The 15634-nt window shown below is 44.0% G+C and overlaps 1 protein-coding gene across 29 annotated transcripts in view; it reads right to left on the bottom strand.

The window, feature by feature from the left end:
• Positions 1-15634, bottom strand: part of nrxn2 (neurexin 2) — a 540133-nt gene that overhangs the window by 234813 nt on the left and 289686 nt on the right. For 3 of the 29 annotated variants that reach the window (XM_062965407.1, XM_062965409.1, XM_062965408.1), the window contains exon 1: positions 6-880. The exons of 25 other annotated variants lie outside the window; for them this stretch is intronic. In XM_062965407.1, coding sequence (XP_062821477.1) covers positions 6-333 — 328 coding nt within the window. In that variant the 5' untranslated portion in view covers positions 334-880. Of the gene's footprint in view, positions 1-5; positions 882-15634 lie in introns of those variants that run through there. One more of the 29 variants, XM_062965410.1, reaches the window with a different exon arrangement.

Below are 15634 nucleotides of genomic sequence, written 5' to 3'. Positions count from 1 at the left end.
CTTACCGTGTCCGCCGCGGGTGAGGAAGGGCGTGCGGTTGATGGCGATGGGGACGGTGCCGTGCTTGTTGTGGAAGTGGTGCACGTGGTGGGTGGTGCTGAGGCTGGAGGAGACGCGCGCCGCCCCCGCCCCCGCCGGGCCCAGGGCCACCAGCGCCGCCGCCGCCGCCAGCACCAGCCCCAGCCCCGGGGAGGAGGAGGAAGGAGACCACGAAGAAGACCACGAAGAAGAAGAAGAAGAAGAAGAAGAAGAAGGAGAAGAAGAAGAAGGGGGGGAGGACGAGCGGCTCCCCCCGCCGCCCCTCCTCCTCCTCCCCATCCCGGGCCCCGCCATGGCGCCTCCTCCTCCTCCTCCTCCTCCTCCTCCCTTCAGAGCCCCGGCCAAGCCATGGCCCCCTCCTCTTCCTCCTCCTCCCAACCCCACGGAGGCCAAGGGGAGGGGGGGGGGAACCAAAAAAGAGAGGCGGGGAGGGGGCTCTAGGCTGGGAGGGAGGGGCGGGGCGGCGGGGCCCCCTCCTCCCTGGAAGCCATCGAGGAGGCAGATGGGGGGGGGGGTAAGGCGACCGGCAAGGGGGTTATGGGTCTGGCATGGCGGGGGAACGAAGATGGAGGAAAGGCAAGGAACGGAGGGAGGGGAAAAAAGGGACCCCCCCCACCCCTCTCAAAAAAATAATCTGCTAATAATAATAATCCTCCGGGTGTCGTCTCCAAGGTGCGCCCCGTTTGGTCTCCGTCGGAAGAAGAAGAAAAAAATCCGAAGAGGAAGAAGAAGAGGAGGAGGAAAGGGAGGAAGGAAGGAAAGGAGGGGAGAAAAAAGGGGGGGCGAGCTGGCTGGGCTCCGCGGCGCGTCTCTGCTGCAGAGCGGAGGGAAGGAAGGGAGGGAGGGGGAGGGACAAGAGGAAGGGGCGGGGACAAGCCCTGGCCAATCCCAAGCCCCCCCCCCTCCCCGCCTCAAAGGGAGGGAAACAAATGCGCCTCTCTCCCCCCCTCCCTCTTTTACATTCCAGCACCATGGACAGAGCCCTGAAGAGGAAGGTGCTGAAGAGGAAGGCATTGGGTTGTCCAACAAAATCCGACTACCAGGATTTTAAAAAAACTCAAAAACCAGAACAGTAAATAAGAAAGCAACCAGCACCATGGACAGAGCCCTGAAGAGGAAGGTGCTGAATATAAGGAAGAGACATTGGGTTGTCCAACAAAATCCAGCTACCAGGATTTAAAAAAAAACCCTCAAAAACCAGAACAGTAAATAAGAAAGCAACACTCTGGAAACAGAGGAGTTCCAGACGTGGGAATCAATCAGGGGGCAGCTAACGACTCTGAACAACGGATGCCCCCCAGGCAGGAAGAAGCCAGGAGATGAAGCCATTCAATGCTAATCAAGGTGATTACTACAACATTCACACTGGCCTCCAGCTGATAGGAGTTCTTCTCTCACCCAGGACTTTCCACAGATACAGTAGAGTCTCACTTATCCAACACTCGCTTATATAAATATATAAAAGGGTAATGAAATTTCGGCCTAGGACAAAACAACAAAACTACACATCCCAGAAACACTAAACTTGGCAGCACAACCCTTCATCCATGCCTCTACGTTCATACAACAAAAAGAAAAGAAAAATAAAGTCCTAATTAGAGGGAGAGGAATAATTGTTTTTATCCAATTGCTGCCAGTTAGAAGGCTTGGTCTCCTAGCAACCCACTTGGTCTTCTAGCAACCCAGTCAGCCCAGAGGACGGGCAGAGTTAGGCCTCACTTAGGCCTCTTCCGCACTACCTATAAAATACAGATTATCTGATTTCCCATATCACCACACTTCACCACAGCAACGCGTGGCCGGGTACAGCTAGTATATATATAAAATGGTTATGAAATTTCGGCCTAGGACAAAACAACAAAACTACACATCCCAGAAACACTAAACTTGGCAGCACAACCCCTCATCCATGCCTCTACATTCATACAACAAAAAGAAAAGAAAAATAAAGTCCTAATTAGAGGGAGAGGAATAATTGTTTTTATCCTATTGCTGCAAGTTAGAAGGCTAAGCTCTGCCCACTTGGTCTCCTAGCAACCCACCCAGCCCTGGGGACAGGTAGAGTTAGGCCTCACTTTGGCCTCTTCCACACTGCCTATAAAATACAGATTATCTGATTTTAACTGGATTATATGGCAGTGTAGACTCAAGGCCCTTCCACACAGCTATATAGCCCATTTATAATGGACTTAATGTAAGGTAAAACCTTTACCCTTTACCTTAACTACCACCAATTCCTCAATACTTTATTTCCCATACCACCAGACTTCGCCACAGCAACGCGTGGCCGGGCACAGCTAGTAATATATAATCTATATATATAAAAGAATGATGGCATCACAGCGACCCACAAAACAACAAAACTACAGGCCCCCCAACCTTAAAATTTGACGACACAACCCATCATCCATGCCTCTAGGTTGATACAACAAAAAGAAAAGAAAAATAAAGTCCTAATTAGAGAGAGAGGAATAATTGCTTTTATCCAATTGCTGCCAGTTAGAAGGCTAAGCTCCTCCAACTTGGTCTCCTAGCAACCCAATAAAAAATAATAAAAAACACTAAAAATTAATACAATAAAATACTATAATAACAGAAAATAATTAAAAATAATACAAGAAAATAATAAAATATAATAAATAAAAATATAACTTACAATAAAATTAATAAAAAATTGCAAATAACGTCAAATAAAAATTACACAACAATTTTTAACCAATACCACCACCACTTTGCCACAGCAACGCGTGGCCGGGCACAGCTAGTATAATTAATATAATAATAACAATAATAATAAAACTTTATTTATACCCCGCCACCATCTCCCCGTGGGGACTCGGGGCGGCTATCCTTGCTTATCCAACGTTCTGGATTATCCAACGCATTTTTCTAGTCAATGTTTTCAATACATCGTGATATTTTGGTGCTAAACTCGTAAATACTGTAATTACTACATAGCATTACTGCATATTGAACTACTTTTTCTGTCTAAATGATGTTTTGGTGCTTAATTTGTAAAATCATAACCTAATTTGATATTTAATAGGCTTTTCCTTAATCCCTCCTTATTATCCAACATATTTGCTTATCCAATATTCTGCCAGCCCGCTTATGTTGGATAAGTGAGACTCTACTGTATATATAACCCTTCCTTGCTTAGTTTCTCCATACCTCACAACCTCTGAGGATGCCTGCCATAGATGTGGGCGAAACGTCAGGAGAGAATGCTTCTAGAACATGGCCAGACAGCCCGGAAAACATACATCAACCCAAGTGTGTGTTGCTCTATGCTGGTGGCCTAGGGGATAAAAGCTTTGTGACTTGAAGGTTGGGTTGCTGACCTGAAGGCTGCCAGGTTCGAATCCCACCCAGGGAGAGCGTGGATGAGCTCCCCCTTTCAGCTCCAGCTCTATGCAGGGACATGAGAGAAGCCTCCCACAAGGATGGTAAAAACATCAAAAAAAATCTGGGCGTCCCCTGGGCAACGTCCTTGCAGATAGCCAATTCTCTCACTCCAGAAGCAACTCCGGTTGCTCCTGACACGAAAAACCCAAAAAACTATATTGTACTACAATAGAGTCTCACTTATCCAACATAAATGGGCCGGCAGAAGCTTGGATAAGTGAATATCTTGGATTATAAGGACTGATCAAGGAAAGGCCTATTAAACATCAAATTAGGTTATGATTTTACAAATTAAGCATCAAAACTTCATGTTATACAACAAATTTGACAGAAAAAGTAGTTCAATCCGCAGTAATGTTATGTTGTAATTACTGTATTTACGAATTTAGCACCAAAATATCACGATATATTGGAAACATTGACTACAAAAATGGCTTGGATTATCCAGAGGCTTGGATAAGCAAGGCTTGGATAAGTGAGACTCTACTGTAATATAATAATAATAAAACTTTATTTATACCCCGCCACCATCTCCCCGTGGGGACTCGGGGCGGCTATCATCGCTTATCCAACGTTCTGGATTATCCAACGCATTTTTCTAGTCAATGTTTTCAATATATCGTGATATTTTGGTGCTAAACTCATAAATACTGTAATTACTACATAGCATTACTGCGTATTGAACTACTTTTTCTGTCAAATTTGTTGTCTAACATGATGTTTTGGTGCTTAATTTGTAAAATCATAACCTAATTTGATATTTAATAGGCTTTTCCTTAATCCCTCCTTATTATCCAACATATTCGCTTATCCAACATTCTGCCGGCCCGTTTATGTTGGATAAGTAAGACTCTACTGTAATAATAATAATAATAATAATAATAATAATAATAATAATATTCACACTTGCCTCAAACAGACAAGACTTCTTTCTCCCACCCTGGGCCTTCCACAGATATATAAACCCCACTGGCCTAGTTTCCAACAGACCTCACAACCTCTGAGGATGCCTGCCATGGATGTGGGCAAAACATCAGGAGAGAATGCTTCTGGAACATGGCCAGACAGCCCAGAACACTCACAGCAACCCGATGATTCTGGTCTTCAACAGCATACTGTATATACTCCCGTGTAAGCCTAGTTTTCCAGTCCTTTTTTAGGACTGAAAAAAACCCTCCTCGGCTTATACTTGGGTGAGGGTCCTGGTGGGCTTATATTCAGGTCAGCTTATACTCAAGTATATATGGTATATTTATTATTTTTCTCTGTTATTATTGGTATTGTTACATTTATTATTTTACTCTATTAATTATTATTATTGCATTTATTATTATACTCTATTGTTACTTTTACATTTATTTTACTCTATTTTTATTATTATTAATACATTTATTATTTTACTGCATTTATTATTATTATTGTATTTATTATTTCACTCTATTATTATTAAAAGGATACATAAGCACATTTACATTGAAGAAGATGAAAATAATGATTTAATCAGAGTTGGACAGTCTTATCTTACTGTATTTACGAATTTAGCACCAAAATATCACGATGTATTGAAAACATTGACTACAAAAATGCATTGGATAATCCAGAACGTTGGATAAGCAAATGTTGGATAAGTGAGACTCTACTGTATTATTATTATTATTTTATTATGACACAGCAAACAAGATAGATATGCTGGATTTCATATCACAAAATCACAAGTCGAACACTTCCCAAGTGTCTAGGACTGTGTGATGTATTATTATTATTATTATTATTATTATTATTATTATTATTATTATTATTATTATTATCTGCATTTCTATACTGCTTTTCCCACCTCTGGCGAAATACAATGCCTCTCATAGGTATAAAAATATATCACATATCTAAATCAAAAACGTAACTGTAGATTAAGCCATCAAAACTATAAAAACATCAAACATAGACATACGCATGAAACGTGTTATTGAAGCAATTAATGAAGATTAATTGCTGAATTAATGAAGATTAATCTTCCACCCCCCCCCATCATGTTGCATTTGGACAGATTGAATAGCCTTGCAGCTTCAAAATCTGACTGCTTCCTGCCTGGTGGGAATCCTTTGTTGGGAGGTGTTGGCTGACCCTGATTTTCAGATATTGCAGGGCAGTTGGTTGGACCGACCCCTTCCAAGTCCTGATTCGATATGAAGGAAGCACTGAGTGTGTTCCTGAGCATGCCCAACTGGACTCCACACATTGGAGGTGTTGTGTGTCCAAAACAATCCATTTCCCTCTTTTGTGTTCCCTAATTTTTCCCACTTTTGCTTAAATTTTTTTTTTTTTTTTTTGCAAAGTAAGGAGCCGAAATCAAGCCCCTTGGGCTGTTCTCAGTTTGGAGATGAATCAGGATCAGGGCGTAAGGCTCTTTTTCCCCTCCCCATCATTCTCTCCTCCTTTGCAAAACATACACATATGCAACGTTCAGGAGATGGCAATTGCTTGGATTGCAACCTGTTTGCGAGCTATAAATACGAGCGGGTGGGAGACGGATGGAATGACAGACTGGGTGGGTGTCTCTGTGGGGGCGAGAAGGGAGCTAAAGTGGAAACCGGCTAAAAGGAGGGAAAAAACACAAGCAAATTAGGGGGGAAGGCAACAGGAATGGGGTTGTGTTGGCGGGAAGGCCGGCACAACCCAATTATGGCAAAGGAAACCCAGGAGGCAGAGGGCAAGCTCCAAGGTGCCATCTTTGAACCTGGAAGATTTTCTTAGAGCCGGGGATAAATGCTTAGCGTCCCCATGGGCTTCGGCGCGTGCAAGCTACATTCTGTGGAAAAGACGGGATACAAACAAACATCCAGCCTCTCCATTCCCACAGATTCTGCATCCATGGGTTCCATCATTATTATTTATTATTATTTTATTTACAGCATTTATATTCCACCCTTCTTTCTCACCCCGAAGGGGACATTACACATATAGGCAAACATTCAATGCCTTTTAACATAGAACAAAGACAAGACAAACACAGGCTCCGAGCGGGCCTCGAACTCATGACCTCCTGGTCAGAGTGATTCATTGCAGCTGGTTACAGCTGGCTTGCTCTCCAGCCTGCGCCACAGCCCAGACCATCATCCATGGTTTGAAAATATTATTTTTAGTATACCTTGTATTTTGCTGTTTTCTATAAGAGATGCTATTTTGTTTTGCCATTGGAACGGGACTTAAGCGCCCACAAATTAAAGTATCCATAGTGGCCTGGAACCAAACCCCAGCGGATACTAAAAGGCCACTTTATAATACGAGGGTTGAATGAAAAGTAATGCCTCCACTTTGGTCCTGGTCTGTAGCAGGTACTGGCTTGTTCAGTAGACTCTCCTCTACAGTTACTTTTGGTGGGAAGCCTTAGCATTGAACGGTTGTGTTGTTAAAGTGCAAAGTATGGAACCCTGCGCAGACGGGGAAGCCTTAGCATTAAACGGTTGTGTTGTTAAAGTGCAAAGTATGGAACCCTGCGCAGACGGGGAAGCCTTAGCATTGAACGGTTGTGTTGTTAAAGTGCGAAGTATGGAATCCTGCACAGATGGGGAAGCCTTAGCATTGAACGGTTGTGTTGTTAAAGTGCCAAGTATGGAACCCTGCGCAATGTGATTTAAGCAACGTGCAGTCATTGAATTCTTGACCGAAGAAGGTGTCACCCCAAAGGAGATTCATCAGAGAATGCAAGCTGTTTATGGTGATTGTGTTGATGTGTCCTGTGCGTCGTTGGGCGAGTAAGTTTAAAGATGTTGAGGTGGGAACATCTGACTTGTATGACAAACAAAGAGTTGGACGTCCTGTGACAGCAACCAGTCAATTTCACAAGCAAAAGGTTGACAGATTGATTCAGGACAATTGTCGTATCACTCAGAGAGAAATTTCAAGCATAATCGGCATTTCACAAGAAGGTTGGGTCACATCATTGCTTTGCTTGGCTATTGGAGGATCTGGAGATGCCAGTTGCGGAAACAGAGTGTCGACTTCTTCCGTGACGGCTTCAGAAAGCTTGTTCATCGTTGGCAGAAATGTATCCAATTGTCTGGTGATGATGTGAAAAAGTGAATAGTGGTAGTGAAAGAGCACACTCTAAGGATTATTTCTGTGTTTGATTTATTCAAATATTCCCATCCAAACCCAAGAAACGAAGGTGGAGGCATTACTTTTCATTCAACCCACGTATCTGCCTGGGTAGAGCCCGATGGGGAGGAAGAAAGCTTAGTCTGAATTCAGAAGGTCCTTAGTTCAATCCTGCAGTTTAGACCAGGTTATCGGGAGGAGAACTGGGTTGTTTGTTAGGTATATAAGATTGTATTTGTGTTGCTTTGGGAGATGCCTTGAATCCTGATCTTGGGGAAAAGGTGGGGTATAAATAAAGTGTTGGATTGATTGAGTGGCATTGCTGTTGCCTTCCTCCGAGGCTGAGAGAGTGTGACTTGTCCAAAGCCACCCAATTGGAATGAATAGGGATTTGAACCCGTCTCTGGAGTTGCAATCTTGATGCTCAAACACTTTCTACAACTCTGTCTCTCATTCCTTTTTTATGAACTTGTGTGAAATTTGAGATCTTCCGAAGAGGTCCCATGGTGCACCCCAACCAAAATATCAGGTTAACATTTCCCCATAACGGGACTTTCTCTTATCAGTGTACATCGAAATCCTTGCCAAAAGAAACTAGGTTGGCTCCATCTCACATGAGCTTCCGGCGGGCGGCCAAAACAGTGCTGTTCCGCACGGCCTTTAATGTTTCAAATATCTCTAACTGTTTTCAAATGGTATTTTAGGCCTGTTTCTAAGAGTATTTTAATGTGCTTTTAAAATGTTTTCCCTTCGCATGGCCTCAATTGCTTTTATTTGCTCATCGCTTTGGGAACCCTTGCGGCCTGGGCGGCAATACAGAAATATCTAAGGAGAAAATTTAAGAAATAAAATAAAAATAGTTACGGATGTCTGCAGCATGTCATTACTTCCATTCATCTTAAAGAGAAAACCATTCGAGCTCTGCTTCGATGCAAGGAAATGGGTTTCCTTTGGCAAATGCAGGTGTCTCTGCCGGTATGAGTTTGCAGAAGGGAGCGGACACACGGGAGCGTGAGTCACACAAAGATATCCTCCCCCTCTTTCCTCTCCTCCGTTCCTTTGGGTTGCGGATCCGTTCTCCAGGAAGTACGAGGGTTGAATGAAAAGTAATGCCTCCACCTTCGTAACTCTTCAACTGGTCTGCGGCAGGTCCTGGCTTGTTCAGTAGACTCTCCTCTACAGTTCCATTTGGCGGGAAGCCTTAGCATTAAATGTTTGTGTTATTAAAGTGCGAAGTATGGAACACTGCGCAGACAGGGAAGTCTTAGCATTGAACGGTTGTGTTGTTAAAGTGCAAAGCATGGAACCCTGCACAGACGGGGAAGCCTTAGCATTGAACGGTTGTGTTGTTAAAGTGCAAAGCATGGAACCCTGCACAGACGGGGAAGCCTTAGCATTGAACGGTTGTGTTGTTAAAGTGCAAAGCATGGAACCCTGCACAGACGGGGAAGCCTTAGCATTGAACGGTTGTGTTGTTAAAGTGCAAAGCATGGAACCCTGCACAGACGGGGAAGCCTTAGCATTGAACGGTTGTGTTGTTAAAGTGCAAAGCATGGAACCCTGCACAGACGGGGAAGCCTTAGCATTGAACGGTTGTGTTGTTAAAGTGCAAAGCATGGAACCCTGCACAGACGGGGAAGCCTTAGCATTGAACGGTTGTGTTGTTAAAGTGCAAAGCATGGAACCCTGCACAGACGGGGAAGCCTTAGCATTGAACGGTTGTGTTGTTAAAGTGCAAAGCATGGAACCCTGCACAGACGGGGAAGCCTTAGCATTGAACGGTTGTGTTGTTAAAGTGCAAAGTATGGAACTCTGCGCAGACGGGGAAGCCTTAGCATTGAATGGTTGTGTTGTTAAAGTGTGAAGTATGGAACTCTGCGCAGACGGGGAAGCCTTAGCATTGAACGGTTGTGTTGTTAAAGTGCGAAGTATGGAACCCTGTGCAGACTTAAGCAACATGCAATCACTGAATTCTTGACAGCAGAAGGTGTCACCCCAAAGGAGACTCATCAGAGAATGCAAGCTGTTTATGGTGATTGTGTTGATGTGATTCCTGTGCATCGTTGGGCGAGTAAGTTTAAAGATGTTGAGGTCAGATATCTGACTTGCGTGATAAACAAAGAGTTGGACGTCCTGTGACAGCAAACACCGAGTTTCACAAGCAAAAGGTTAACAGATTGATTCAGGACGATTGTCGTATCACTCAGAGAGAAATTTCAAGCATCATCAGCATTTCACAAGAACGTGTGGGTCACATTATTGCTTTGCTTGGCTATCGGAAGATCTGTGCACGATGGGTCCTGTGAGATGCTGGTTGCGGAAACAGAGTGTCAACTTCTTCTGTGACGGCTTCAGAAAACTTGTTCATCGTTGACAGAAATGTATCCAATTGTCTGGTGATGATGTGGAAAAGCGAATAGTGTTCGTTAAAGAGCACATTCTAAGGATTATTTATGCGTTTGATTTATTAAAATATTCACATCCAAACCCAAGTAACGAAGGTGGAGGCATTACTTTTCATTCAACCCTTGTAAAATTAAGAGTTCAGGGTAGACTGGAGATGGCAGTCAAGGAATCAGAAGACAAGGAGTTGGAGAGGAGAGGCAAAGCCTGGGTCAAGAAGGTTTGGGGAAAAAACAGCAGTAAAAGGAGAAGAGAAACGTTTCAAAGACCTTTTGGGGCATTGCTGACACATATGAAGGAAAGGCAAGAACAGTGGAAAGGAACGTGGATGGGTTCCTTTGTCTAAAAAGAAAACACAAAGCAAAAGGGGCCGAGCCGAGGTCGGAATAGGGTTGCCAACGAGCTAGCTGTAGCAAAGGAAAGGAAGAACAACATCCCTGTCCTGTTCTGTTCCGTCTCACAGCACCTTGATGTATATAAATAGGCAAGCAAAGCCTTTCTCCGGCATAAAGATAAAATGTGATCGCCTGCCATCCTCTGATGTTCGCTCGTAATGCCATGGCGGCAGCGGGTGCCTTGAAAAGTTGTCAGCCCGCTTCCCGGCTCCCTGCCTTGTACCAACCAACCCACTAACCTCACTCCATTCACGGAAATAGGAAATGGGGTCAAACGCTACTCAGGCCACACGCGGGAGGTGGACACGGAGGCCTGGGAATGCGTCCCAAAGGAGGGAACCTTTGGCCTTCCGGATATTTTGGAGTGCAACTTCCACGATCCTGTTATTTTTGAATGTGGTGGTTCAGACATTCATTTCCTACTGCTCTGCGGAATACAACACAAACCAAGGGATTCAAATGACAAGAAAAGAGAAGTTCTTGATTGTATGAACCAGGGGTCCCCAAACTAAGGCCCGTGGACTGGATGCAGCCCTCCAAGGCCATTGACCTGTCCTAAACTTTAGACTAGGGTTGACCTAAGTCTACCTGGTCTTTGGAGGTCTCTTAGGTTACCTATGGTCTTATGAGATCGTCTAGATGGTCTTTGAAGGTCTCTTTGGTTACCTATAGTCTTATGAGATCGTCTAGATGGTCTTTGAAGGTCTCCTTACTTAGCTACGGCCTTATGAGACCATCTAGATGGCTTTTGGAGGTCGCTTTCCAAACTTATGGTCCTATGAGACCATCTAGATGGCCTTTGAGGGTCCCTTTCCTTACCTATGGTCTTATGAGATCATCTAGATGGTCTTTGAAGGTCTCTTTACTTAGCTACAGCTTTATGAGACCATCTAGGTGGCTTTTGGAGGTCACCTTCCATACCTATGGTCCTATGAGACTGTCTAGATGGTCTTTGGAGGTCTCTTTGGTTACCTATGGTCTTATGAGATCGTCTAGATGGTCTTTGAAGGACTCTTTACTTAGCTACGGCCTTATGAGACCATCTAGATGGCTTTTTGAGGTCACTTTCAATACCTATAATCATATGAGACTGTCTAGATGGTCTTTGGAGGTCTCTTTGGTTACCTATTGTCTTATGAGATCATCTAGATGGTCTTTGAAGGTCTCTTTGTTTATCTATGGTCTAGATGGTCTTTGAAGGTCTCTTTACTTAGCTACGGCCTTATGAGACCATCTAGATGGCTTTTGGCGGTCACCTTCCATACCTATGGTCATATGAGACTGTCTAGATGGTCTTTGGAGGTCCCTTTTCTTAACTATGGCCTTATGAAACCATCTAGATCGCTTTTGGAGGTCACTTTCCTTACCTATGGTCCTATGAGACCATCTAGATGGCCTTTGAGGGTCCCTTTCCTTACCTATGGTTTTAGGAGATCATCTAGATGGCCTTTGGGGCCCCCTTTCCTTACCTATGGTCTTCTGATGGCCTGAAGAGATCATCTAGATGGCCTTTGAGGGTCCCTTTCCTTACCGATGGTCTTATGAGACTATATAGATGGTCTTTGGAGGTCTCTTTCCTTACCTATGGTCTTATGAGGTCGTCTAGATCAGGGATCCCCAAACTAAAGCCCTCCAAGATCCTTGACCTGGCCCCTGTCCTAAACTTTAAGTCTGAAACGACTTGAAGACACACAACAACAATCCTAATTTTGGACTATTTCATCCTAGTCCTGCCCCCCAACAGTCTGAGGGACCGTGAACTGCCCCTCCACTTAAAAAGTTTGAGGACCCCTGGTATGAACTCTCCTTCTTTGGAGGTGTTAAAGCAGAGGTTGGATGGCAATCCTTCAGGAGTGCTTCATTTGTGCCTTCCTGCATGGCAGGGGGCTGGACTAGATGACCTTTGGGGAATCTTACAACTTGAAGATCCTCTGATTCTATAACTGTGAGAACCAAAGACGTAACTGACAGGAAACCGACTGGCTCGGAGAAAGAGAAAATGCCAGCATGCTCCAAACAGACCAAACATCAAACATACAGCAACAGAGACACTGACAGCATTGGCTCCTGCTGGTATCTGTGTGTGTGTATATGGAAGTTTTAGTGCAGATAGAAAGTTGCAAAGTGGGTTGGGTCATACGGAGCATATTATCCACATTACGCAGTTATAGTGTTATGTTTCCCCTTTAACCACAATGGCCATTGCAGTTAAAGGCAAAAGCTGCACATCACAAGTTTTGAACCTAACTCAGCACATAGAAGATGGTTTTGAAAGACAGCAGATTGCAGGAGCTGTCTTCATAGACCTGTCAGCAGCATATGATACTGTAAATCATCGCCTCCTCGATGAGAAAAAATTATAATATCATAAAGATTACCGCCTCACCTGCTTCATAGGAAATCTGCTACAAAACAGGAGCTTTTTTGTTGAGTTCTGGGGTCAGAGAAACAGAAGAATGGCCTGCCTCAGGGGAGCGTGTTTGCTCCATCAATGTTCAATATTTACAGAAATGATCAGCCACTGTCAGAAGGGACAGAGAGTTTAATCTATGCTGATGATTGTGCCATCACCGCTCAAGCAGAGAGCTTTGAAATGGTTGAACAGAAGCTCTCTGAAGCTTTAGGTGCTCTTACTGCCTATTACAGGGAAAACCAGCTGATTCCAAATCCATCTAAAATCTAGATGTGTGCTTTTCATCTTAAGGATAGACAAGCATCTCGAGCTCTGAGGATGACCTGGGAAGGAATCCCACTGGAGCATTGCAGCACAACAACACACCTGGGAGTCACTCTGGACCGTGCTCTGACTTACAAGAAGCACTGCTTGACTATCAAGAAAAAGTGGGTGCTAGAAATAATATTGTTCGAAAGCTGACTGGGACAACTGAGACATCTGGCCTTGTACTTTGCTACTCTGCTACTACGCATGCCCAGTATGGAATACATCTCACCACGTTAAAATAGCGGATGTGGCTCTTAATGAGACATGAAGCATTATAACAGGATGTCTATGCCCATCACCACTGGAGCAATTACACTGTTTAGCTTGTATTGCACTACCTGATATCCGCTGGGAAGAAGCAGCCAATAACAAAAGGAACAAGGTATTGACATCTCCAGCCCATCGTCTATTCTAAGATCTATAGAGAGACTTTCAGGAATGCTTCAGCAATCGAGAATCCAAAAGTGGCAGGCTAAAACCCAGTACCTCAATCCATGGATGATACCGAATGAGAGACTTCCTCCTGGGCACACAGAAGACTAGGCAATTTGGAAGGCACTGAACAGACTAGCCCTGATTGTTTCCTGTCTGCAATTCCCCTGTTTTCTGAGTGTTGTTCTTTATTTACTGTCCTGATTTTATAGTTTTTTTTAATACTGGTGGTCAGATTTTGTTCGTTTTTATGTTGAAATTGTCCACATGCTAGTGGATTTCAATGGCTTCTCTGTGTCGTCTGAAATGGTGGTTGTTCAGAGTGGTCCAGCATTTCTGTGCTCTCAAATAATATGCTGTGTCCAGGTTGGTTCATCATGTGCAAATTTCAACCTATTTTAATAGCATTGTACAAAAACTAGATGACAAAATGACCATTCATTCACAGTATTGTTTAGGACCTATGCATATTTGACAAGACAGTTCTGGCATATTCAGAGGTATAGGTTGACTTCTCTGGTTGAAGTCAGGCTTTGAAGCTGCAATGCTCTTCAATGCTAATCAAGGCAACCAGTTGCAACTTGCCTCAAACAGATAAGAGCTCTCTCTTGCACCCTGGACATTATTCCACAGATATGTAAACCCCACTTGCCTAGTTTCCAACAGACCTCACAACCTCTGAGGATGCCTGCCATGGATGTGGGTGAAACGTTGGGAGAGAACACTTCTGGAACATGACCATACAGCTTGGAAAACTGACAGCAACCGAATGATTCTGGCCATGAACGCCTTCAACAATACTTCTTACAGAGTCTCTCCGAAGGCCTAATTAATCTAGCTTTCACTCCCTCTGTCCTGAGACCTAATCTGAAATCACGGGAAAACTCCCCATTGATCTTTCACTCGTTTCCCTTTCCCTTGTTGCTAAGAAATGAAGATAGGAATCCAAAACATCCTCTGTCTCATCTCCAAGCCAGTGATTCCGGCCATGAAAGCCTTTGACAACCCAGCTACATTTAGTTGCCAAGAAAAATAAATAAAATTGTATAGGAGAGGGAATGGTCTTTCTTTTACACCACCGTTGAAAGAATAGATACCCTATCCCCTTTTTAAACTTGGAAAACAATATTACAGTTACATTATGAGTACTGTGTATCAAGGGCTAATGCATATTGTTTCAAAGTGCAATTGCAACTTTTAGTTATTGCTAGAATTACAGGAGGGGCCCCCGGTGGCGCAGTGTGTTAAAGCGCCGAGCTGCTCAACTTGCGGAGCAAAAGGTCGCAGGTTCGAATCCGGGGAGTGGAGTGAGCACCCGCTGTTAGCCCCAGATTCTGCCAACCTAGCATGCAAATGTGAGTAGATCAATAGGTACCGCTCTGGTGGGAAGGTAACAGCGCTCCATGCAGTCATGCCAGTCACATGACCTTGGAGGTGTCTATGGACAACGCTGGCTCTTCGGTTTAGAAATAGAGATGAGCACCAACCCACGGAGTCGGATACGACTGGACTTAACATCAGGGGAAAACCTTTACCTTTACATAATAATAATAATAATAATAATAATAATAATAATAATAATAATAATAATAATAATACACCGGCTCTTCGGCTTTGAAATGGAGATGAGCACCAACCCCCAGAGTCGAACACAACTGGACTTAACGTCACGGGAAACCTTTACCTTTACCTTTAGAATTACATGACTGATATCGCTACAGCGGAGGAGGAATATTACATGGTCCAAGCGCTGGCGCATGCCATGCCTCATGTTGCTGCCAATAAAAATGTGGAAAACAGCCCCATTTTCCCTGTGTCTCTTCCAATTCTACAGGATTCTTGTCCCATATAGAGTTGCAAGACCTCCCTGCTCCCCTTCCCGCATAGGATTTTGTGCATCTCTTCGTACCAACTAATCCCCAGCGTACACAGTTTTTCATGCTTTCCCCCCAAGGACTTGAGCATGACTGTAGCATTTTTTCAGTTTGATGAATTTCTAGTCACGCATATTTACTTGCGTGCCCTTCAAAAAAAGATGAAGAAGAGGAGAGGCAGAGGAAACCGACGCTCATTTTCCTCCAGATTGCGGGGAAACAGAACGATACATGCGTACTTTTGATGCGAGTCTCACAGCCTGCGAATT

Source organism: Anolis carolinensis, unplaced genomic scaffold, assembly GCF_035594765.1.
Source record: "Anolis carolinensis isolate JA03-04 unplaced genomic scaffold, rAnoCar3.1.pri scaffold_14, whole genome shotgun sequence".
Taxonomy (NCBI): domain Eukaryota; kingdom Metazoa; phylum Chordata; class Lepidosauria; order Squamata; family Dactyloidae; genus Anolis; species Anolis carolinensis.
The sequence above is the reverse complement of the archived record's forward strand: the minus strand, read 5'-3'. Positions and strand labels throughout refer to the sequence as shown.